This window comes from Stenella coeruleoalba (genome assembly GCF_951394435.1).
Source record: "Stenella coeruleoalba genome assembly, chromosome: 19".
In the NCBI taxonomy this organism is placed as follows: domain Eukaryota; kingdom Metazoa; phylum Chordata; class Mammalia; order Artiodactyla; family Delphinidae; genus Stenella; species Stenella coeruleoalba.
Window position 1 is genome coordinate 49,975,976 of NC_137165.1, and position 26,990 is coordinate 50,002,965.

Genomic DNA, 26,990 nt, shown 5'->3' on the forward strand with positions numbered 1-26,990 from the left:
CAATGATCAAGATAGTGTGGTTCTGCATAAGGACAGACATAGAGATCTATGTCACAGGACAAAGCAAAAGGACTACACAATTATATTCAAATGATTTTTGTCAAAGGTACCAAAGTAGTTTAATGGGAAAAAGACTTTATTTCCATGATGGTGTGGGAACAAATGTACATCCATACAGAAAAAACTGACCCTTGACTCACTGCACGTCACGTATAAAAGTTAACTTGAAGCAGATCATAAACTTAAACATAAAAGTTAAAACCATAACAGTTTTAGGAGAAAATCTTCACTACCCTGGGGTACACAAAGATTTCTTAGGTGGGACACAAAAGTATAAAGCATAAAAGAAAAAACTATTAGGTCAGATTTTATCCAAATGAAAAACTCCTGGTCTTTAGGAGATTGCTGTGAAAATGAAAACAAAAGTCAGACTGACCAAAAATACTCACAAGATGTAGATCTGACAATGACTTATATCCAAAATATGTAAAGGACTCTTGAAGACAAACAACACAATTAAAAAGTTGGCAAGAGACATGAATATACATTTTATTAAAGAATATAAATTAATGGCCAATAGCACACGAAGAGCCACTTAGCACTATTAGTCACTAGGCAAATGCAAGTTAAAGCCACAGGACACAGCATCACACACCCATTAGACAGCTAAGATTAAAGAGACTAAGAACACCAAGTATCAACGTGGATGCAGAACCTCTGACCACTCACACATGACTGGGGCGAATGCTGAGCTGGGAAGTTTCTGATAAAGTTAAACATACACCTGCCATACCACCCAGCCATTCCATTCTTCAGACACAAAAGAATACAGTATCATCTTCTATTTATCTGAAGCTCTAGAAAAGATAAATCTAATGTATGAGAAAAAGCAGATCAATGGTTGTTTGGGCCTGGGGGCTAGGGTGGGGGATTAACTGGGATGAGGTACAAGGGAACTTTTAGGACATATTTTGAGTGTGATGGTGGTCCCATGGGTGTATAAAGCTGCCAAGACTCATCAAACTATATACTTAAAGCGAGGTCATTTTATTGAATGCAAGCTATACTTCAACAATGCCAATTTAAAAATGTAAAAACAGGGGCTTCCCTGGTGGCGCAGTGGTTAAGAATCTGCCTGCCAATGCTGGGGACATGGGTTTGAGCCCTGGTCTGGGAAGATCCCACATGCCGTGGAGCAACTAAGCCTGTGAGCCACAACTACTGAGACTGCGAGCCACAACTACTGAGCCTGCACTCTAGAGCGTGCAAGCCACAACTACTGAGCTTGCGCATCACAACTACTGAAGCCCACGCACCTAGAACCTGTGCTGCACAACAAGAGAAGCCACCGCAATGAGAAGCCCGCACACTGCAACAAAGAGTAGCCCCCACTCGCCACAACTAGAGAAAGCCTGCGCGCAGCAGCAAAGACCCAACGCAGCCAAAAATAAATAAATAATTTTTTTAAAAAGTAAAAACAAATGAAGGTGAAATTACAGCGTTTTCAAACAATAAAAATATAACTTTTCACTGGCAAACCTGCACTAAATGAAATAAAGAAAAAAAATGATCTCAGATGGAAGCTCTGAGATGCAGGAAGGAATGAAAGACAATAGAAGATGTAAATACGTGGGTAAAAGTAAGTATTAACTCTGTAGAATATTAATAATGTTTATGGAAATGATAATATATGGAGAGTTAAAATATATGACAGTAATTGTATACAACTAAGGAAGTGAGTAAACGAAGTTAATTGTTCTAAGGTCCTTGCATCACCTGGAAAGTGGTAAAAGTACTAATTTATATTAGACTTTAGTAAGTCAGGGGTTGCTAAAACTATGGCCCTCGGGCCAAACCCAGCCAGCAGCCTATTTTTTGTATGGCCTGAAAGCTAATAACAAGCCTTATAATTTTAAAGGGCTGTAACAGAAGATAAAGAAGAATAAACAACAGAGACTTTATGTGGCTCACAGAGGCTTAAGTGTTCACTGCCTGGCCTTTAACAGAAAGCACAAGGAGACCATGGCTCTGGGTAGCCACTCGAGTGTAGGAAAAGAACACATAGTTAACAAGCCAAAAGAAGGGGAGGAAGGGTAGTAAAACTGTTAATCAATCCAAAATATGGCAATGCAGGAGAAAAAAAGGAAGGTGTAAAAAAGAAATGGGGGACAAAACAAAAAAGAAACAGGGTGGCAGATTTAAACTCAAATATGTCAATTATTATATCAACTATAAAAAAACTTGATACTTCAATTAAAGTCACCAGTTTTGGGGACGTCCCTGGTGGCTCAGTGGTTAAGAATCCACCTGACAATTCAGGGGACACGGGTTCGAGCCCTGGTCCGGGAAGATCTCACATGCCATGTAGTAACTAAGCCCATGCGCCACAACTACTGAGCCTGTGCTCTAGAGCCTGTGTGCCACAACTACTGAGCCCAAATGCCACAACTACTGAAGCCTGCGTGCATAGAGCCCGTGCTCTGTAACAAGAAAAGCCACCGCAATGAGAAGCCCGCGCACCGCAACGAAGAGTAGCCCCCGCTAGCTGCAACTAGAGGAAGCCCTCGTGCATCAACAAAGACCCAACACAGCCAAAAATAAATAAATAAATTTATAAAAAATAAAATCAAAAATTTTTAGTCTGGATTTAAAAACAGAACAAAAGTCAACTACATCCTGCTAAAAACAGATACACTTTAAATATATAAAGCTATAGAAATATATATAAAGATACCTGCTTAAATATATATAAAATTATTTATATATCATACATAAAAGTATGTACACACATATTATGTATATACATATGAAAAGACACACTCTACAAACACTAACCAAATGATAGCTGTATGGGTACACTACTATCCTACAAAGTGGACTCTATGGCAAAGGCATTACCAGAGATGAAGAGTGACATTTCTTGGTGACAAAAGGTTCAATTCATTCTACCAGGAAGGGGAAATCAGTCATGGCTAATGTGTCCTTCTGCAGTTCTGAAGGACAAAGCATGTGGTCAAAATGGGAATGGGCTTTTAATTTAAAGTAAAATGACAATAAATTTTCAAAATTACTTCTTGAACAATAAGAGAAGAGGAAGTTGAGGTATATGTATCAGCAATCATTTAATTAAAAATGTGGCAGGTTATAGGAAACCATAACATGGCATTAGGCTGAGGGCACAACAGGCATTCAGGATGCTGGAAGAAATTTTCACATACTGAGGTATGGGTAAGTCATTCTGGCTTATACATGATTTGGCCTGAAGTTTATGTTAACTAGAACAGCCTGTCTTATGGCCTGTTTATCATACATTGTACAACTGCTTTAACCACTAAAGAAAAGAATGCAATATCCAGGGAATTCCCTAGGGGTCCAGTGGTTAGGCCTTGGCACTTTCATTGCTGGGGCCCCAGGTTCAAGCCCTGCTCGGGGAACTAAGATTCTGTAAGCTATGTGGCACGGCCAAAAAAAAAAAAAAAAAAAAAAAAAAAAAAAAAATGCAGAGTATCCAGAAGAATGTCCACTTGAAAACAGGGATAAATGCCTCCCTTCCTATGACACCCATGCTAGTTCTCCTTCAAAGATAAGTTCCCTTCTCAGATGCCAAGGTCATGCTGATTTGCAGTGTAGCTGTTAATCTGTCTCTTTTGAAACCTTGAAGGGATGTACCTCTGTCATGTTTGGTGTATATTCTTTGTTCTGACAGGATATAAAACTGTGCTAAAAACCATGCTTCTCTAGAGCAGCTCCTCAGAGCTACTGAGAGGCTGTCCTGGACTATAGCCCTCAGTTTGGCTCAAATAAAACTCTCTTCTATCCCTTATAATAGATTGTTTATTGATTATTTGCGTCAACAGGGACTACCAATAGGAAAAGATGAGCTACATATTAAGAGCACTGACAACTCGAGGTTGGACCATTAGGGAGCCAGTATGTCCAGGTCCTTAGGGAACATAAGAGGCTTTCAGACTTTTTTGATCACAACTCCTAGTAAGGAATGCGTTTTGCATGGTGACCTGATATACACAATCATACGTAAATATACACATTCAAACAATAGGGCCAGAGAGCATTCATGTTGCTAGAAAAACAAGGATATCTTCTAACCTTTTCTCTTTTTTTTTAATGCAAGGCTGTGACCCACCAAACTGATTTTACAGTTACTAATAAACTATGACCTGCAGTTTAAAAAAATGTTGACTTAAATGAAGCTCTTGTTAATTTCTCCTGGAAGATATTGGCTATCAAAATAGTCTGATGGTGAACAAAGCACCTGAGAGATGTGAGAGATTAGAAAATTACATAATTCTACCTCTGAATAAGCTGACTGATATTTTTCAAAAGCCACACAGGCAGCTTGTTTCCTAATGATTTTTAAAAAATCTGTACTGAGCCTTTATTTTATTTATTTATTTTTAAAAATTTTTTTTTACGTGGGCCTCTCACTGTTGTGGCCTCTCCTGTTGCGGAGCACAGGCTCCGGATGTACTGAGCCTTTAAATCGAATGGTTTATGTGTGCAGCACTGCTGTTCTTCACATCCCTTTCCTTCTGCCTTTAACAGCTCCCACAGAACAGAAGTCTGCCAATCTTTACTTGTGAAGCAAATGTAAAAAAATGTATCTTAAAATCCTGGGGGCAAAGGAGTGATGATTTCCAAGGCTCAGTGGTGAGCAGGAGTTAAAACAACACTGAAGATAATCTCCCTTTTACTGAATTTATTACAGAATGATAAACTATTGTCCATTCCCGGAGCCAGCCAACAACAGCACCAGTACTGGCACGAGTCCCTCTGGAGACTGAGAACAAAAACCAGAGAGACACGGGGTCAAAGAGAGGGAAGGAGCAGTTTCCCACATGCTTATTCAACATGTTTACGACACAATGAAAATAGGTTCTTTTCTATTAAATAGTACAGAAATAAATCTGAACCTAAGATTATTTTTTAAGCATTCCCTGAAAAAACCTGATTTTCTTTGGCCTTCCTGGTGTCAAGGCTGATCTTCAGACAGACCCTTTACTGAGAGCTACAGGCCCAGGAGCCAAGCAGAAGTCTCCTCCAAGCAGAGTTATCTGAAAAGCTGCTAAAAAGCCTGTAACATTCGGAAAAGGCAGCTTCTAAAATGAGGGGAAGAGGTGAAATCCAGACGAGCAAGGAGCACTTCCCTCCTGAGATGCTCCCCTACCTTCAGGCTGTGCTCTCCAGGCGTCCCCCCTTGAATGTACTGAAGCACCCTCACAGGGAGCTTCTCTGTAAAGAAGGTGGGAGAAGGGGAGGGTGAGGGTGGGGCTGGTGGAGGGCGGAGCTGGCCTGCTCAGCAGCAGACTTGGATGTAATGCCTCCAAGTGTTTCATAGAGACTGATCCTAACTCCACACCTCGTGCAGAGTAGGACTGCCGGCAGCCTTGCTGGAAATTCTGTCTCTTCCTGTCAATTTGTTAAAACACCACAGAAACAATAGTTTCCAAATACAATCAGGTTGTGTTTGCTGTTCTTGATCTTCCGGGATAATTTTCCTCTGAGGTTTTCCTGGCAGGGCTGCATTAAACAGACATGAGTGCTCCTCTTCCTCCCAGGTACCTGGTGCCCCGGAGACCAGACACCTAGACTCATGAAACTCATGCCACCTCCCTTGTAAGACCTTTCTTGATATGTCCCCAACCAAAATGAACCCTTCCTCCCTCTCAACATCCACACATGAACTTGCAGGATGTTAAGGGATCCTTCAGTTTACTCGCAGCATGGAGATAAGGGGGTGGAATCAGAGAGGCCTGCGTGTGAACCCTCCAGGCTCTGCCACTTCTCACTGTGTGACTCTGGGCACGTTACCTAACCTCTCTGCGACTCAGTCACATCATCTGTACCACCCAGCCCCACAGGAACTAGAAAAGTGGAATAAGTTAACACCTAACAAGTTCGCACAAAACCTGGTACATCGTAAGGGCTCAGAATTTACAGCTGCTTCTATTTATTTGCTACAAAACCCCCACAAGTTCTAAAACAAATCAAATCAGAAATTTTGGAAGTGCACAAATAAACTCAACCCCTAAGTTTAATATAACAAACATGATAATTTTATGAGCAACCTAAGTTACATGTAGCACATTTTCACTTTTGTAACTTGTAAAGAGCCTTTGGGAAAATAATCCCAAATTATATATCTGAGAAGAACTCATATCCAAGATATATAAAGACCTCTTACAATTCAATAATCAGAAGACAGGGCTTCCCTGGTGGCGCAGTGGTTGAGAGTCCGCCTGCTGATGCAGGGGACACTGGTTCGTGCCCCGGTCCGGGATGATCCCACATGCTGCGAAGCGGCTGGGCCCGTGAGCCATGGCCGCTGAGCCTGCGCATCCGGAGCCTGTGCTCCGCAACGGGAGAGGCCACAACATTGAGAGGTCTGCGTACCGCAAAAAAAAAAAAAAAAAGAAAAAAAAGACAAACCCCTCAAATGCCCTAATTGGATATATAAGTGATACTACAAAACCCACTTTATTTTCAAAATGTCATGTTTTCTGCATTGACCCAACAATGAGGCAAGAGGGAGAGAATCGTTTGTTGTTGAGCTACTTAATTTTGCTACACTAAAATTCTACTTTTTTTTTTTTTCTTTTTTCTGGCTGTGCCATACAGCTTGCAGGATATTAGTTCCTGGGATTTCCCCAAATTCTACTTTTTAGTAGATGTAAAATTTTCTCTCTTCCCATTTTTCCTTTCTTTCCCTTAATAAACCAGTAGTTTTTTTCCACTTGGAAGTAATCTATTTCTTGGTTTTCCTGGCATCCGCAAAACTCATGCTGCCTGGGTCGGAGGGGCCTTACACATCGTCTCCAGTACAGCCACCCTCCTGGTTCACCTCGCCCCTCACAGCCCTCACTCTGCCTGGTGTGCGCTCCCTGCTACTCAGTTCGTCTCGGGTTCTGACCACCGGGCGGTTCTTCGGGATACCAAGATCGCTTTCGCTGAAGCTCCCGCCCAGCAGCTCTGACGCTAGCACTTCTTGGTACCAGACAGATACATGTAATTCACCTGAATCTCATGAGTTTTCCATTATCTAAAACAGTTACCTGTCATTCCAGAGCCTTCTCTGCTCCAGGCTAAACATCCCAGTTCCTTAAAGTGCTTCTCACATGGCCGCCTACTCCATGTCCCACCCCATCCCCTCAGGGTCTATCACCTCCCTTCTCTAGATTTTTCTATTTTTGGAGCAGTCATTTCGAAGAGTTGACCCAAATTAAATTCAGTTTACTAAAATACTGGCTTTTTCCACAGGGGCTAGTGTTCTATCAAATTTTCCAAATCCCATACTTATACATGTGATTTCTGGGGACCACTGTGAGATCTATATACACAATTCCGATCATCTGCATTTAGCTACTCAGCCTGTCAAGACCTTTTTATATTCTAGTATTGGGTTCACCTCAAAGTTTTCTTAATATGAGCAAATTTTTAGTTTAGCTCTCATTACTTCTAATAAAGTATCGTTACTGTTGAACTGAATTTCTGAAAACTTTCTGCATCATTTTGCTCTACTTTCTATGGTTAATTATTAAACGCATGCTTGTTGTAGCAGAAGAATGGTGCCATCATAAAGATCATGCAATGGTGAGGCGAGTTGTTGGTGCTGTCACATCTAAACTGACTCCTGCTATACCTGGAATAGAAGGAAGAGCATTCTGGCTGCGATCCCAGTGGTAAAAAGCAAAGCTTTACAGCTCTAAGATATGCTACATGGCACACCAAATTGATCTGGGCCATCATTAATGGAAGTAATCTTACAGATCTCGCAAAAGGACCAGCTGACCGCCTTCTTCCAGTAAGATGAGGGACAACCCTTCCTGTGGCTTTCCAGTTGTACCCATTCTCCATCTTGCAAACAGAGCGCATCCATCAGGCTTTGTACTACCACTCCCTTTGGTGGAAAGCTGCAGCTAACAGACTTACAGAGCAAAGCATGGCCGGTGTTCCTTGCCACTGATCCAAATACTGCCTCCTCTGTGAAGCCCAGCCCGTGGGTCCTCCTCCATGGAGTTGGCCCCAGAATCTCCAGCTTGCCGAGGGCTCTCTCCTCTCTGGACAACTATCCACTCACAGGCATTCACTGACTGCCCACTACACGCTGTCCACACAGGAGAGGAGGCCAACCAACCTCTTACCAACCTCTTACTGAGCGTCCAGTCCAATCTCAGCTCCAAGAGGCTTGCAGCCTAGTGAGCTCAGGCCTTCCTTGTTAATGGTTCTACAGATATGAACCTGAGCCCCCGATCAGTTTTTACTGATCAGTTTTTACTGATCAAGACACCCTGATCAGTGTGTCTTGAGGACACACCATCTCATACACTGTTAGTCTTCTCCCATCATCACCCCCTAGCAACTGGTGTGGTACACACCACCGGCACTCCAACACTTGCCAGTGGCTGGCATGGAAGCGTAAACGTCACCGCATACCCGTACAGCAACCCAGCAACTATAGTTGGAAACAATCTGGCTCCATCCCCTATTTAGGTACTAACCAAGCTACTAAGTGCTCAGCTTTACCGTGTGAAGTAGTGATTTGAGTCAGACTTGAGAGGCCACTGTGAACCCTCTAAGTGCATTAATTCTAAATACCAGACCTACGAATGCCCTTCCAGGGTGGCACTTGGAGCACACCAAACTTGTGCCCAACTCAGTCTGCGAGGGTCCCGGTTGGGATGCTGTCCCCCACCTCGTGTGGCTGGCTCCTTCTGGCCAGGTGGATCGCCCTCCAGGAGACAGGCCTTCCTGGCTGCTCCATCAGAGAAGCACCAGTAACTATGTTATGGCTCCATCTAGCACACTTTGTAATTTCATATTTTTAAATTTATGTTTTCATGTTTCCTTCTCCTGATAAGAATGCAAGGGCACACACCAACTCTTTGCTGAATGAATGAATGAACAGTCCAAGAAAGAGATGCCTGGTTCCTAGGCGCATCTAAGCTTAGAATCTCAGATGCCCCTCTCAAAAGTAGGCATCTCACGTGTGACTCATTGGCTTCTAGTTCAGAAGACGCGCTCAGATCAGTGTGGGTGAGTGCTGTCTCTGGAAAGAAAACCCGGCACAATGACCAGGCGGTTTGGCGGATGGAGCAGGCAGGAGCTGGCTTTGCCACTTACAAGTGACTGAGCAAGACACTCAACCTCCTCTCGTCTTGGTTTCCAGGGTCTGAGATGGAGATGGTGCCAATAGTCACTCCCTGGACTGGTGTGTGGACCAAAGAGCCAATGCACCTCCGACAGCTTGGGCTCACCAAGGCCTGTGCCAACACGGGTGACAGTGCGGCTCTGAGTCCTGTATTGAGGGACAGGTCTAGGGACCACAGCTTAGTGTAACTGCCCCCCACCGCAACATAATGAAGCAGCGCCCACTGCTGGGCTGTAAGGGAGAGGATCGTGTTGCAGAGCTGGACTTGAACAAGCTCTCAGAGACAGGTTAACAAGAAGTAGACTAAGAAAGGAGGGAAGCAGTGCCAGCTTCAATAGGGACATAAATGGGATGAGGCACTGACTCAGCCTTATCTTCTCCGTCACAGGCCTGCTGCAATAAGCGTCCCCGGAGGCACCAGCAAGACTCAGGAGACAATGTCACCACAAGGAAGGCCAATCTGAGAGTAACTGGTAGGCACGCGCTGAGCCCCCAGTAGCCTTCCCCTCTCACCCCCTGACGCCTGCCTTCGATTAAGAAAAGCCGCCTGCACTGCCATCTGCATCCCCAGATCTCACGGATTCAGCATCCATTAGAGACCCACAGACACATTTTCTTCAGGACACCAGGGGGGCGCTGAGGGCACCAGGCGCCAGGAGATGAAATGAGTGCCGCAGATGTTTAAACGTCCTGAGCGGCCCTGTGCAGCCTTTGCTTGGATGACAAAAGGCCAGGATTTGGTCCCACTGAGAAGGAAACAGACTCTCTCTGCACTGTGAGCAGGTGCCCCACGGAGGCCTCGGGAACCTCTCATGCTCCCCGGGCAGCTCATCCATGGCTTCCTCCCAGACAAGCCTCCTTCACGCTGGCTGCTCAGCAGAGGCCAGAGAGACCGTAAGGGGTGTGGGGACCCACCCTCCTTCCCCTTCCGACCTGATCAGGATCAGAGCGCAGAAAAGCCCGGTCCCGCCCAGTCACTCTCTCTGGTGGTGGCACTCCAAGACCAGGCTGATTGATGCCTGCTTGTGGGGCTGGGGAGGATCTGTGACTCTGTTCCACCTCAGTGTTCCCATATTTCCGCCAATTACTCACATTCTCTCCACTGCACCATCTCTTGGGGTTTTGTTTTCCCCACTTCATTTCCAAATTAGCTTCCAGTGAATCATTACTCTTCTTCTCAGCGACTGGCAGGCGTTAATGAATTACTGATTTTCACCTTCAACCAGCCAATACAATATATTTATGTTGGAAAGAAAGGTACTTTTTGAATCAAGACTGGTATCTTTTGACAGTTTTCCTTTGAAACATAATACATGTGTACAATTACAGCTTGACAGCAGAGTAAGTTCTAATCACAGCTACCGAGCAGCAGCCATCAGCCCTGGACTTCTCTGCCCACGCCAGCCCCATGGGACGCCGCTTCCCCTCCTGCCACGATGCTGGAACAGGTCATTCGGCAAGGCCCGGGCAGTCAGACACTGGGCTGGCTACTTGCCTGCTGGCGCCTCGGTTTCCCCGTCTTTGGAATGTGTACAATAATAGCACCTCCCTTCGAAAGGCTCTAGGGAGGACTAGAGAGTTAATATAAGTAATGCACTTAACACAGTACCTGGCACATAGCAGGTGCCCAATGAACGTCACCTATTATTCTTCCTAATTCTCAACTAAAGAATCATGGGTTACCCTGTATTCTCAAGCCACAATTCATGTATGTTTTTACCTCTTCCTCACTGTATCCACAGGACTCAGATGAGACCAGGATTCTTTTTTTTTTTAAATTAATTTACTTTATTTATTTTTGGCTGTGTTGGGTCTTTGTTGCTGCGCATAGGCTTTTTCTAGTTGTGGCGAGTGGGGGCTACTCTTCGTTGTGGTGTGCGGGCTTCTCATTGCGGTGGCTTCTCTTGTTGTGGAGCATGGGCTCTAGGCGCACGGGCTTCAGTAGTTATGGCACGTGGGCTCAGTGGTTGTGGCTCGCGGGCTCCAGAGTGCAGGCTCAGTAGCTGTGGCGCATGGGCTTAGTTGCTCCGTGGCACGTGGGATCTTCCCGGACCAGGGCTTGAACCCGTGTCCCCTGCATTGGCAGGCAGATTCTTAACCACTGCGCAACCAGGGAAGCCCAAGACCAGGATGCTTAAGATGGAGACTGCAGCTAAGTTAAAACGTTCAAGGTTTCAACCGAAAATCAAGCTCCAATTCCAGGCTCAGCTTCAGCCACTGCTCCTGGACTAAACAGGGGCTAAACTGCTATTCAAGGTTCTGAGGAAGCAGGACACAGCAATTCACTTTATTCAAGACAGTGGATTGTTAGTTATTTAAAATATGCTGTTTACACAATAGATGTTAATTATGAATAATTTTTTGGTGCGCTCTGTGCCTCCAGTGATCAGAATACCACCTAACAGCCTCATGGAATAGCTTTCCACGTCTTTTTGATTCCCGGGACCTTTCTGAGTATCCTAATATTTCTAGCACGGTTTAAGCGTTTCATTACTTTGTTTCAGGGCTGAAAAATGTCCCTTAATTTCCAAGCATGGATCTTATTGCCAGTCTCTCAAAGGATTCAGAATATTGTCAGAATATAAATATGTACCGCAGTGGCAACATGCCTATTTATCAGGCTGCTGGGTTCGCTTAGATAATTAGAAATCGGGAGATTTCTCAGAGAAGGTTCACTATAATTTACTTCTAGACACAGCAGCTTAATTAGAAAACAAATTCCTTGCCTAGCTTTAAAGACTGCTAAATAATTACAACACACACGCCGCCCATGTATTCTCTTTGATCTTGTGCTGAGACTCTAAACAACACATTTTGCACATCTGACAAAGGTGGCCGAGACTGGGAAGGGGTTAATCCTTGATATCCTGCGGAACCTTATGCTGAGCTGCTGCACAGAGGCAGCTGTTTGAAACAAACCACATTTATCAAAGAATTACCATGCAGCGAATCTGAAGTGTGAAACTTTTCAATCAATTTCTCCAGTGATGGCAAAGAGGAGGGCGACGACAGGATCGGGCTGCATTTCTGACTGTCTACTGGGAGTAAGGGAAGGTGCTGGAAGATGGCTGGAAAGGCAGGTCACGCAGGTGAAGCCTGGCGCCACCCTCAAGTCCCCATGCCTGACGCTCCTGACCCCGAGGCTCTCGGGCGCTCCTTGGATGGGGTCGTCTGCCATGCAGCGTGCAGGGCAGGTTTCCCTCACCAGCTCACGCTGACATTAAGAGCCGGCGCCGGTCCTAACAAGCTGTGGCCCTGGAAACCTGGGTGTGCACAGAGCCACACACAGGGGAAGAAGTGGCAGCTCGGGTCACGTACCTGCCATCCCGGTCCACACACGACAGGCCTCGGCATGGCCACTCGCCAGGCTGTGCCAGGACCATCCTTCACACATGCAGAGCAGGCACCCGGGAAGGGAAGGGGTGGGCAGAGGACCGGATAGACATTATTCTTATTTTCTGCAGGTCATTAAACTTGAAGGAAACAAAACCCAACAACACAGGCCAGTGCCCTTCCTGTTTTGTTTCATCTCTGTATTGTGACTTGTCACCCCAGTCAGGTGGTAGGGTGATCAGGGACACCTTCACACTTAGGGGTGACGGAGAGGTTCTCAAGTTTAAGATTTTCCATGTGGTGAGCTGAAACCAGAGTCACACTGGATGCAAAATGCCTTAAAACGCTCGTGAGGGCTTCCCTGGTGGTGCAGTGGTTGAGAGTCCGCCTGCTGATGCAGGGGACACGGGTTCGTGCCCCGGTCCGGGAAGATCCCACATGCCGCGGAGCGGCTAGGCCCATGAGCCATGGCCGCTGAGCCTGCGCGTCCGGAGCCTGTGCTCCGCAACGGGAGAGACCACAGCAGTGAGAGGCCCGCGTACCGAAAAAAAAAAAAAAATGCTCGTGAAACCAGCAACATATCAGTGGAAGCCCCATCATCGCTGTTGATATGTCTCCAGGGGCTCCCTGACATGGGTTTATCCACACCATCCACACAGCCCACGCCATCCACACACGGATACTTTCCATGCAGGAATACTTTCTTAGGTGCTTCCTTGCTGATAGAGTTTCTTCCTCTCCCCCACCAATCGACAGTGCTTAGGATTTTGTTAGGAATAAAGAACTGCTGAAGAATAAATGAAATGGGACCAAGGGATTGAGCAAAAAAGCCAATTTCTGTTTGGTCCTATAATTGTAAGTAAGCACAAGTTATCCTGCCAATTAACCCGGACCCACAAACGAGCTGCACTGGAAGCCCATGTGAAGGTCTCACTTTGCCCCCTGAAGGCTCAGCTTGCTCAGTCACGCTGCCAAGAGGGTGGGGTGAACCTCCCTGGGAGAAGCATCCACGATTCTCCGCTGAACACTCCCTGCACCTCTTCTGGTGAGTCACAGCCACGTCCCAAAGGTGGGCTGGCTTGTGCAGAGGAGGGGCATCCAGTGGACAAAGGGCACTTGATATGGTGAGAATGGCCATCCAAGGAGAGGACTGCCGACAAGACGGAGGAAAAGGGTAAATCAGCCTGGACAGCCTGGCCCAGAGCAGCAGTTCAGGCACTCAGCATGGCAAGGATTCATAAGTAAGGAATCACCTCACAAGACAGTTCCCGAGTGGACCTGTTTCACCAACGTGCAGGTAAACATCACGACGAGTTATGACCCTGACGGAACCCCAAGCAGCCCCAGCGCAGCGAGTGGAGACCAAACACAGCCCCAGAGAGGTGGATGCCAAGAGATCGCTATATCCAAGAGCTGCATATGTTGACCAGAAATCTCCAGAAAATGATGATAAAATAGGTGAAAAATAATGAGACACTGTCCCCAGGAATGTTCTCTGAATACAGAAACCTCAGCAGCCTGGAAGACTCTACTGAACACAGACGTGCTGCATTTCTCTCTAGCCTTGTAACTGCAAAATCACATCTGCTTCTTGAAATTTTTTCTTCTTACAGACTGTAAGCACAGTTGGGGAAAAAAATCTAAAAATTAAAAAAACAGAATAGCATTTTAAATGGAAAAGTCTCTCAAGTAAGCTACAGAAATTAAGAACTTGTATCTACTCAGAAATAGATCTCACGGTTCTAGTGGCTGGGTATCTTAAGGAGCTGCACATCTGGATTTCTACTAGCGCCATATAACTAAAGTTTGGAGTTTGTCCTGGCATAAAAAATAAACATAATTCAACCCCACACATTCACTCTAACCTTGGCCAGGCTACGAGGGGAGCAAGCCACGTGGCACCTCCAACTGAAAACGATAATGTGTGTGCATCTCAACTGAACTATACTTTTGCTAAGTTGTATTCAGAGAACGATGACTCAGGCCCAAATCAATGTACCTTGAAAAGTTATTCACAATAAAAACTCGAGGTTTCTAAAATGTCTTCTTCTTACTCTCTTTTTGTCACCACCATCACAAACCCACCCAAATGAAGCTCCATCTGGGGGGAAAAGTGTGGTTCATTCTGGATGCTTGTAGCCTGTCCCAACTAATCTGGACAACACGCTTTTCTAAAATGCAAACCCCTCTGGAATGGGAATGATCTCTCTTTTTTTTTTTTTAAAGAAGATGTTGGGGGTAGGAGTTTATTAATTTATTTTTGCTGTGTTGGGTCTTCGTTTCTGTGCGAGGGCTTTCTCCAGCCGCGGCAAGCGGGGGCCACTCTTCATCGTGGTGCGCGGGCCTCTCACTATCGCGGCCTCTCTTGCTGCAGAGCACAGGCTCCAGGCGCGCAGGCTCAGTAGTTGTGACTCACGGGCCTAGTTGCTCCGCGGCATGTGGGATCTTCCCAGGCCAGGGCTCGAACCCAAGTCCCCTGCATTAGCAGGCAGATTCTCAACCACTGCGCCACCAGGGAAGCCCCGGGAATGATCTCTTTTTAAATTGCATAGCTAGCTGGACTTTGGGTACACAATCTTCCAAAAGTTGTGTGGCAGCATTCTCCTGATGGTGGACAGGGCCGGTGTATGAAAGACACTTTCCCCCTTCAGTCTTTATCAGAAATCCGAATGGCTTCAGAAATGCAAAGTAGTATTAACCATTATCCCCACTGCAGCTCGGCGGAAAGTGGTAAAACAACAGAAGTATTTGTGGGTTGACGCCCACAGAGCCGACAGTACCACATGCTCCTCAGTCCGACCTGTATGACAGGGACAGATGTGGGGGTGACAGGGGTGTGCCCAGCGAGTGTGACTCCTGAGGGTGAGGCCAGGACCCCAGCCACGTCTGTCCATCTGCAGTCTTTCCACCACATCCCCTTCCTCGCCTCCATTCCCACTCAGGATGCTATTAATGATGTTTTTCTTTTTAAATTAAAACACACAGACTCCCAGTCTTTTAGCATTTCACCAGCGTTGTAGTATCACCCGGCACAGGAGATGGGGAGATGGAGAAAAGAGGACCCTGTGAAACAACCTTCATAGGCCAAAGTGTAGACTCACCAGCTGAGAAAGTCACTTAGCCCTGGGGTCTTGACCCCTGAGGGGTCAACACTGGGTGTTTCCAGGAACACTGGTGGCTGCAAACTCTGAAGTCCTGATTTAGGAAAATTGTGCTTGATGAAAAATACTAAAATCTTATTATATAAGGGTATTTGCTTCTATATTTCAATCCTCATTAGCCAGTTTAAGTAGTAAGAATAAAGGTTTCTCCCCAAGAAACAATGGAGCACATTTCATGGTAGAAAGGCCACTCCCCTCTCAAATTCTGTTCTCCATTTCCTCTGGTCCCCGCTTCCCCGGTTCAGGTGTTTCTGCTATGACTTCCTTTAGTCATTCTGACCTGTATCTCTTACAGGGTATCTTATTTCCCCCACATTCTATATTAATCCTATTTTTGAAGTTGTCGTATAGTTCATTGGTTTGGGGTATGCGGCGCTATGATTTTAGCATGTGTAGGTTTGTGGAACCAGCACCACACTCAGGATAGTGAACATTCTATCACTTTCATAGCCTCTCTCTATAGTCCTGTTCTCTGACCCTGCAGTTCTGTCTCTTCCTGAATGCCACATGAATAGAACCAGATCTGTGTCACCTTTCACTCCATGAAGGACCTCTGGGACCCTTCGTGGCTGTGGACCCAGGGGCCTCCCTTCCCCCTGGAGGTGGTGCTCCTCTGTACAGATGCACCACAGCCTGTTTATCCATTCACCCCCAGGACATTCTGGTTGTTCCTAGGTTTGGATGGTGATGAACAAAGCTACTATAAACATGCTTGTACAGGACTTTGTATGAATCTAAGTCTTCATTCCTCTAGGGTAAACCCCTGGGACTGGGACTGCGGGGACATATGGTAAGGTATGTTTTTTGTTTTGCTTTGTTTTGTTTTTGCGGTACGTGGGCCTCTCACTGCTGTGGCCTCTCCCGTTGCGGAGCACAGGCTCTGGACGCGCAGGCTCAGCGGCCATGGCTCACGGGCCTAGCCGCTCCGCGGCATGTGGGATCTTCCCGGACCGGGGCATGAACCCGTGTCCCCTGCATCGCCAGGCGGACTCTCAACCACTGCGCCACCAGGGAAGCCCGGTAAGGTATGTTTAAAGTGACAAGAAGCCACGCACTTCTCCAGGGTGGCTGCACCGCTCTGCCTTTGCACAGCAACGTGCGGGAGTCCTGCCATCCCAGTTCTCACCGCACTCGGTACCGCCAGCCTTTTTTTGTTTCAGTCATTCTAATAGGTGTGCAATGGTGTCTTGCTGTGGTTTTAATTTACATTTCCCTAACAGTTAATGATTTTGAACATCTTCTCATGTGCTTATTGGCCAACCTTAAATCCTCTTTGGTAAAGTGTCTCTCGTCCATTTTAAAATTTGGTTTTTTTTGTTGTTTTTTTTCCCCTTAATTTTGAGTTTTGAGATATCTTCATATATTCTGGATACAAGTCCTTTGTCAGGTATGTGATTTGCAAATATTTTCCCCAAGTTTGTAGCTTATCTTTTCTCTCTCTTAGCAGTGTCTTACAGAGTAAACAGTTTAAATTTTGATGAAGTCCAATTTGCCAATTCTTTTCTTTTGTGGATCAGGCTTAGGGTGTCAAGTTGCTGTGCACACTGTGAGTCTGAGAAAGTGACAGGATAGGAGCTGGCTGTCTAGACACCAAAGTCTGGAAAAGGGAGGGCCTGTGTATGGGAAAGACCACAGAGAGACGTCCAGAGACCTGGCCGCCAGGCGGGCCTGACACCGCCAGGCGGGAAATGTCACCGAGGAAGCTGAACCAAACCAAAGCCAGGTTCCTCTTTAGTAATATCACAGGGTTTAACTAAATAACCTAAAAAAATATATTTTTAAGTTATGTGATTTTTAACAGCTCTTTTTAGTCTGGAGAACTCGGAACACGTGACACTGTTTGTCTGGGCCCACCTGCACCATACGAGCACAGCACAGTCAGGGACGGTCACAACCATGCTGAGTGACCAGGAGGGTACACCACCCAGCATGTGAGACAGGGTCTGGGCTGCGTTCATGCTTCAAGCCGCCCCACCCAGTGGGAGAGGGAGACAACCCAGCCCTGCTCACAAAATATTTAAACAGAACAAGAACCGTCTGAACTGGTCACCAGACGTCACCTCGCTAGGAAAGAATGTAACTTTATTGAAGTTTTAATGGATAACGGTTTATTTGAGAATTACATGTCTATGGAGATCTGTGGTACAGGTAACAGAGGCTCTGTCACTCAGAAATGGAGAGAAGTAAAGACCCACAGACACAGCACAGCAGTGCTGGTGAACGAACTCTGACGGGATGGCTTCCAAACTCTGAAATCTCATCAGGGAATTGAACCAAACAGGCCGGATAACCAGGCAGATCTAGCATTTTCTTATTTTCTAACTTCTCTCCGTGTGATGTCTCTCGATGGTTGCCTTGTTTGTCCAGCACTTGTAAATGGTTTTCTTGGTTTCAGCCCACCTTGGAGGTGAAGCTGGCTTAGAACGGGGAGGAGCAGCTCCCCTGAGTGGCAGGGTGTTGAGCCTTCTGTCTCTAGAAGAGAGCTGTGCGAGCGTGACCAGGACAAGGCAATCGTGGAGCCCAGTTAAAAAAGCACTCAGCGCCTGGCCACCTGGCCCTCTGCTTCCCGACTGCAGTGACCCTTGGTGCACCGGGCTGCCCAGCACAGACAGGACTGGGGACACGAGGCTGCAACACGTTCTCCCCACCACCTGACACCAGATTGCACCAGCACTCGGATTTGGAGAAAACCAGCAGCTGCACATGCCCAGAGCAGCACAGTTTCGAACAGGAGCAAGAGTCACCGGTGTGCCTTACACCACATATGGGGGTTGGGTGGGGGCACACGGAGAGCCAGACCTCCGCCCTCCCTGACCCTTGCGAATGTGACACACTGAAGTCTACGGTCCCTGCTCTGACCGAGCTAGCACAACCAGCTCCCCGAACACAGCTCCGCTGCTGGTCCCAATCCCGACCTCAAGTTCCCGCTGCTTCCCGCCCAGCCTGCAGTGCCAATCTATCAGCGCATCCTCTGGCCCTGCCTCAGCCAGCACTGCCTTTCCAGCAATGGCTTCAAAGTCTCCTCAACTGTGGGTCAGTGGTAACCAAGACCCAGATGTGGGCTGGTCAATGGTAACCAAGACCCACTCTGAGCAGAGGGGACCACCAGGTCTTCCCATTTGTCCTGCTGGCACTGATCAATGTTACACTAATTCTTTCTTGTCACAATATCCCATTTTGCTTGCGGACAAAAGCATCTTGAAGCAAACAGATGCAGTGACCAGTCACATGATTTCCTTAAACGTTTATCCAAAATTTAATGGAAGAAATTATACTTGAACCGTTTGCAGGTATCCTAATTGTATTTTGTTGATTCTTTCTTTTAAATTTATTTGTACCTATGTTTTCCATGTCTATATTCTTATAAAAAAAAATTAAACAAGATGGAAAAAAATCAGTCCCTAACACTGCTCCTCCCTGCTTCTTGCTCCAAATTCCACTTTCCTACCCAGAGTGAAGTGTAACTATTTCATTTCATGCCTTGTTGATAGGTACACACACACACACACACACACACACACACACACACACACACACACACACACAGTTATGCACGGTTTCAAACATGTGCTCGGCAGCCCACCATGGGTGTTGGTCTTTAACAACATGTCCAACAGGCCACTCCCTGTCAGTTCAAGGGTAGCCACCACATTCTCTGTATTTGCCCGTGAGAATGCACATGACTGAGTGAACTGTGCCCTTACAGTGGGTGTTCAGGCATAATATTTTTGTGTATTTCCCCTGACACACAGGCAAGTTGTTTTCCAGGAGAGAAAACTAGAAGATTTGCTTTTCCTACCTAATGTAATTAAAATCAGGCTTCAGCTGTTTTAGCACAAGATTTTGTATATCAAGACTTTGGAAACAATTTGCATGTTAATTCTAGAAGAAACGGGGTTTGGAACAGAAGCATTAGGAACTACCTAGGTGAATCAGGATGAATGAAATGAACACGCAAACAAATAAAAAATGCAGGTCAAGTTTAGAGCTGTGAGATGGTGTACTGACCCAAAGAGGCTCACGACAGGAGCAGACAAGCCAGCCCTGTGACCTGGGAGGACAAGCAGAGGCCGAGCAACCGCAGCACATCATGAAGGACCCCTCCTGCAGGGACCACTGCATCTGCCCTGAGATAGAATGTAAAACTGGGGGTGGGGGGATGGAAGGTTGCAGAACGTGAAAGGGAACATTGAAGAACATCGGGAAGATGCTAAGCTGTGATCTGACGTTTGCAGCTGGGGAGCAGAGTGATGATCTCTATGTGCAGAGTGATGGATCTGCATGGCAGTGACCTGTATGTGAAGTGATTGGTCTGTATGTGTAACGATACGTTTTTACTTTGGCTCAGTGTTGGAAGTATTTTTAAATGTTCAAAAGGATTCAGCTTTTATTCTTTTCATTTTAATATGGCCCCAAATTTAGCTGTGTTCTATGTAACGATCACAAACATGGCCTTAATCAGAGAACAAAAGAACACACCCACATGAAAGGGAAACAACCTGTGCGGACAGGAAGTACTTCTGAGAACCAAGAGTGAAAAAAGGAGACTCCCCTCACACCAGAAGCCACAATAGTTTAAAAATCTGACTTACTTTTCTATCAAATCCAGTGTGACTCCAGGCACCAGACTAACGCATTTCTGCATGCAAAACCTGCAGAGAAAGAAAAGAAAGTGAATCACAGCAATAGGATATTTAACAAGAGAGTGCAACAGTCCCACAGAAAAAGCAAAGAGAGAAAGGTGAGGATGGGGATTGCCACGGTGAAAAAGTAAACCCTGTTTTTCTTAATTCTGTCAGCTTTTAGGTTTATGAAGAAAATCTCCCTGCAGCCTCTCAAAGGGGCAGGAACACCGAGCTGCAACCACAGGTCTTCAGTGGAAGGAGAGAAACAAGTCTACGGGATGGCGGGGCAGAGCCCCCACTGTGGCAGGGGCTGGGGGCATGTGCGCACAAGATTCCACAGGACAGGAAGGTTCCACCTAGATGATGAACAGGCTCCACTTTTCTATTTTTCCTTCTTAGGCAAGTAAGCTGGGGAGAGTGATGGAAGAATCAGCGAACCACCCCCAGGTACACAAAAGAAATTCGTGAGAGAAGACAAAAGTGAATTCAATTATATCATTTTAATTATCATAAAATCATAGGAGTCAGAGCTGCGAGACTTAATCTTCACTGCAGAGCCATCCTGGAGAGCTAGGGTGGGACTGTCCAGGCTTCACCTAATTTGTACGCACCAACAAGAGGTCTCGGACCATCTCTTTCTTCCTGTCAGGGCTATTGCCACGCAGCAGGACAGAATCAATGGTAGCATGGAGTAAAGAGGCAACTTAGTATCAGTCGCAGGAGAAGTGTAAAACATTTAATTCATCGGCTTTAAAAATTAAGAACAAATAATGCCCTCCATAAAAACAGCATCAGGCACACAGCAAATACACCCACAAAATGCATTTTAGTATCACTAGTGGATGTGAGAAGTGGAGGAAGGTCAGCGAATACCAGTGGGCTCAAGGGAGGGGACGAGTACAGGGAACCGGCCACATTCAGGACACACGGAGTGAGACGTGTACGGTGGGTGGGTGGAGGTGGGGGAGAAAGACAAGGAGACAGAGAGAGACCCAGAGGCTGGAAGACGACAGACAAGGCCGTGAAGACGGCGTCTGGTGGGCCACTGGCTCCCAACACGTAGCCCTCCAGCGGGGGGAGGGTGGGGGTAGGGGAAGAGGGGACTCTGTGCACCCTGCCCCGCCAGGCTCATGGCCTCGGGGAGCAACGCCTCGCTCAGCCAGCAGAGGAAGTTATCTTCCTGGCTGTGGCTGCGCCGGTCGGTGCTCTCTATTCACGGAGCAGAAGAAACATAAATGAGGGCTGTGTTTGCCCTACACAGACAGAGGCCCCTCCCACCGGCACAAACGGCTGGGCTGACCAGCTGCTCCACCGGGCCAGTCAGTTCCTCCAGACAAATCCTTCTGTTTACTCCTCTGGCGGAGAACTCGGCCCGTCCGCTCCCGCGCATCACCGCAACCGCCGAACCAGCCCACATGCAGCTCTGACAGCGGCTCCATGTGAATCAGGATCTCTCCGTGGATAGAAATGGTCTACAGGAAACACATTTTCCAGTCCAATTCTGAGGCCTATGCAAACAGGGCTGCTCTGTCGTCATCTTTCTCTCTGTAACACACTTACTGACTGGACCTCTGCCTTCCCATAATGATAGTCTGTGCCAGACTAATCCTTTCGTCAATAACAACAATAAGCTCTGGACAAAATATAAAAAACAACCACTTGAAAGCACCAAAGAGCAAACAAATACAGGCAGAAAGGGAAGCCATGACCCTTAAAAGAAGAATAACAAGGTCTGCCTTAACCAGCTTTTCCCAGGCGTGCTCCCCAATTCACACAGCGCCGGGGACACTGCTCAACGGAAAGGAGATCAGAACCCCAGGCTGCCAGGAGTTTCAGGGGAAGTCTTAGAAAGGAGGAGTCAAACTCTGCGAGCAAGCTTTCCTAGGACCCTGGGCTGAGCCCGGCACTGCACAGGCATGGGCCCAGACCCCGAGGAGCCCCGGGGACACCAGAGCTGAAGTGCTGAACACAATGGGCAGAGGTTTCCACAGTTGCTCACTAGCAGACATGCATGCAGATGGGGACAGCCAGTGCCACGTTAGGGGGCTATCAACACCTGGGGCTTTCCACTGACACCCTGTGGGGTGGTGCCTCAGTTACAACCATGGTCCAGGATTCAGAGTCTCACCCCAGAACTAGGAGCAAAATCAAAGGAGGCCAGTCCTACAGCTAAGAGACCTCAATCAATTAAACCATCTACAAGAACAGAGCTAAATACTCCTCAGAGGAAGATAACAGAATCCAGACTTTCTCAGTGTCTCATCCACAATGGAAAGTATTCTACCTAAAATCAAGAGAAAAATTGTTAATAAAACCAGATTCATTGCTGGCCACATTTTGGAATTAGACTTTAAAATTATAAAAATAATTATTAACTGGGAAATAAGTATTATGATAAATCTGCTGAAAATACAAAGTTCCATTAAGTAGGAAATTAAAAATAGGGCCATGATGCAACTTTAAAATATCTATGATATGGTTATATGCATTAAGAGCAGCATGGATAAACCAGTGACTGACAAGCCACAAATTGTACATCAGCCAATATTTATTCCTTCGCACCAGGCAAAATCAGAGGCAATAAAAATGGCTTGACAATCCCACAAAATTGGATATTAGTAATTATGACAATAAACACAACAGCTGGCAGTCGGTTAGTGCTTACTCTTGGTGCTAGAGCTCTCATCAACAGGCTCTGGCCACTTTTGAATCTTCTTTGTCCAACTTGCCCTTTCCGAACTTCGAGTGAACAGTTACACAGCACCAGACTACTGCTTACTGCCTGCCTGCTGACCCTCCAGGCCAGGGTTTCTCAGCTGTGCACTAAGGACTCTTAGGGCCAGATCATTCTTTGCTGTAAGGGCAGCATCCTAGCCTCGACCCACAGGATGCCAGCAGCACCACACCCCAGTTGTGACAACCAAACATGTCTCCTGACACTGCCTAATGTCCCTGGGGGGCAGAGTCACCCCACTGAGGCCACAGCCCTAGGCCAGGCCCCAGTGTCTCTCACATTTTCCAGAACAGTCTCTGCTTCCACTCTTGCCTGTGCTTCCTATTCCTCTCCCAGGAATTCTCTACCCAGCAGGCAAAGCAACCCTTTTAAGAGGAAATGCTGTGATAAGTCATTTCATCTTGACCCTCCAGAGGCTTCCTGCCATGAAGGATGAAATGCAGGGTGCTTGCCTAGCCTCCCAAGGCCCTGCCCTGGGCTTCCAGTCACTGCTCTAACTTCACTTCCTCACTCTCATTCTGCTTACCCAGCTCCATTCACCCTGACACACTTCCTGCTCCTTCAACACGCCAGGTACAGCCCCACCTCAGGGCCTTTGCGCTTGCTGTTCCCTCAGCCTGCAACACTCTTGCCCCAGATAACTGGAAGGTTTACTCCTTTTATTTGGACTTCTTCTACCTTCCCTGACCAGCCTAAGGAAAACAACGCCTTCATTCTCTACCTGCATACCCTGCTTTTTAAAAATAACATTTCTTGCTACCTTATTATATATTTGTTATTGCTTGTCTTTATCATAGAAGATAAGCTCAATGAGTACAAGGACTTCTCTTATTTTGTTCATCAGTGTGCCCCCAGTACTTAGAAGGGTGCCTTAATATATAGTTTTGATAATCCATAAATGTGTCAACAAGTGAATACGGTATAAGATTAATTTCTAATATTTCACATGTATCTTTTTTTTCCTGTTGCTCTTGAAAGTGAGTGGCTTCAAGATTTTTATGCAGAACAAATTAATTAACGTTAAAAAAACTCAACTGTGTAACCTTGTACACTATCATATAACTGTTGGATGCTATTGTTTCTGAGAATGGAAATACATTAATTTTTTTTCTAATTAGAAAACTCCCCACATATTTACCATAAAAAATTAAAAGTACAGAAAATTACAAGTAAAAATTACCCCCAAACCTAAGATAACCATTAACATTTTCACATTTACCTCTTAGAGAAAATTGAATCATGCTGATTTATTTTGTTCTAGGAGTCACAGTCACTGGAACATCCCAAACAATACAAATGTGTGTAATGGAAAATTAAGAGTCTGTCCTGCTGCCCCATTCCACTGCTGACCACTGCTGACTGCTCCTCTGCATCCAGAATGTGCCCAGCACACGTGCACAACCAATATCTACCCTTGGGTTTTGTTCAGTTTTTTTTCTTACCACAAGAGAATTTGCCATACACACCACAGCTGTGGTTTTTTTTTTTTTTAAACATTTGTTTTCCAGCATTTTCCAACATTCAACAAAGTTGAAAGAATTTTAGAGTAAGTTCCTGCATCCCACCACCTAGGTTCCCCCATCAGAATTTGATTGCATTTGCTTTATCACATCTCTGCCTCTCCGTCCATTAATCCATCTCATTTTTGGTGCGACAGAGGATATGGTACACTTGCCTTTAAATTCTTCAGCACACATACTGAGATCTCAGTATCTGTTTATTGTTTTTGTCTTTTGATGTAAGATTACATACAATGAAGTACACACATCTTAATTGTTCGTTCACCAGGTTCTGACAATTGCACATGCCCGTGTACCCAAGCTCCTACAGGGACCACTACCAACATCCCAGGGAGTTTTCTCTCACCCTTTCTCGGCCAATTCCTACTTCTTCCCATTGCGCCCAGAGGCAAAAACACTGCTCTGATTTTTCTACTTATTTTCGTTCCTCTGTTCTAGAGTTTCACATACATGGACTCATCAAGTATGTACTTTTGTATAAGGCCTCTTCCAGTCAGCATAATGTTTTGGATGTTTATCCATGTTTTTGTTTGTATCATGAATTTATTCTGTTTTGTTGCTGACTGGTATTCCATTATATGAAAAGACTGTAGTTTATACATTCTGTTCTGTAACTTGTCCTTGTATATCATGGACAATATAAAACCTGATGCATAGAACATTACCTTTTTCATGAACATAAGTGTGCTGTCCTCAGGATGCATTCGTAGCAATGGAACTGCCTGACGAATGGGTACACATATTGAATGACCACTCATCTGATGCTCTCCAGAGGGAAGTGCCATTTACTGTCTCATCAAGGTTGAATATACCCACTTTTTAACTTCTGGAAAATACTGGGTTTATCAAAATAAAAGAAAAACAAACCCTCTGTTCTACTGATAGGTGAGAAATGACACATCATTGGAATTTCTTTGATTATTATTGAGGTTAAATGCTAGCTAATAATTTTTCCAGTTCTTTGTATTTCTCTTTTGCTTGTTTCCTGTTTATGCCCTTCTTGTCTTATTGAGTTTAAAAGTGCTTTATACATTAACGGAACCAACAGTGGTTTTGTTATATATTACACAATTTTTCTCAATTTATAATTTTAAGTTTTGTTTTTTGTTTTCTTTGCCATACAAAACTTAAAATTGGTGTTTAATAAAATCTATCACTTCCTTTATAGCTCTTTAAGTCTCCTGACAGTTTTTCCAGTACTTTTGTGAGTTTCCTTTTTTACATTTAAATCCTCGGTATATTTGGAGTTTATTTTTTCAGGTAAGAGGTAAGGATTAAAAAAATTCAAATGGTTAGCCATGTGCCCCATACAGTATTGAGTAATTCATTCTTTTTCCAAATGATAAATTCTTATACAGCAGATTCTGTTTCTGGAACGCTCTACTCTGTTCCATGGCCTCAAATGTCTGCTCTTACTCCACCTGAAACTTCAAAATGCATTTTAATAACAAGTAGGACAAATTTTCTTTCACACATTTTTTCAAAAAATTCTCATGGGACTTCTCAAACATTTATCCTTCTACTTGACCTTTAAAATTACTTTATCAATGTGACAAATTTATGGTTTAATTTAAGGAGAATTTATATCCTTAATCTTCTGGCTCTCACCATGTAATAATAATGTGGTCAATCCCTCCGTTTATTCAAATATCCTTTCGTAACAATCAGTAAAGTTTTATGGAATTTTCTATACATACATCCAATACACTCTTAGCTTGTTTATGTGTTTTTTTTTTTTTTTGGCTGTGTTGGGTCTTTGTTGCTGCACGCGGGCTTTTTTCTGGTTGTGGTGGATGGGGGCTACTCTTCGTTGTGGTGCGTGGGCTTCTCATTGTGGTGGCTTCTCTTGTTGTGGAGCACAGGCTCTATGTGCATGGGCTTCAGTAGTTGTGGCACACGGGCTCAGTAGTTGTGGCTCGCAGGCTCTAGAGCGCAGGCTCAGTAGTTGTGGCGCACGGGCTTCCTTGCTCCGCGGCATGTGGGATCTTCCCAGATTAGGGCTCGAACCCATGTCTCCTACACTGGCAGGCAGATTCTTAACCACTTTGCCACCAGGGAAGCCCCTTGTTTACGTTTTGTCATTGTTACTGCTGCTACTGTGGATCAGATTTACTTTCCTTCCCAACATTTCCTTACTGGCTATTTTTAATATATAAAAAGGGTAACAATTTAAAGGAAATTATTGTGAAGTATACCATATACTTATGGTATACTACTTATGTATATAAGATACAGATGTGAGTTTAAGGAACAATAAAGTAAATATAAGCACCACACAGATTAAGAAATAGCACATTACAAAATCTAAAAGGCCCCATGTGTCCCTGCCATGGTGTCTGCTCCCGCTCCCTCCCCAGAGGTAGCCTGTACTTTTAGGGTATTGATTTGAGTCACTTAGCATCAGTGCATGATGATAGCTGCTAGTTTAGAAGGTTTCTCTTATGTAAAGGA

At 45.4% G+C, this 26,990-nt stretch overlaps 1 protein-coding gene across 2 annotated transcripts in view; it reads right to left on the reverse strand.

The window, feature by feature from the left end:
* The window catches only part of RPTOR (regulatory associated protein of MTOR complex 1), a 346,910-nt gene that overhangs the window by 108,841 nt on the left and 211,079 nt on the right, over positions 1–26,990 (reverse strand). For both annotated transcript variants that reach the window (XM_079903606.1, XM_079903605.1), the window contains exon 7: positions 20,253–20,312. In XM_079903606.1, coding sequence (XP_079759732.1) covers positions 20,253–20,312 — 60 coding nt within the window. The remainder of the gene's footprint in view (positions 1–20,252; positions 20,313–26,990) is intronic.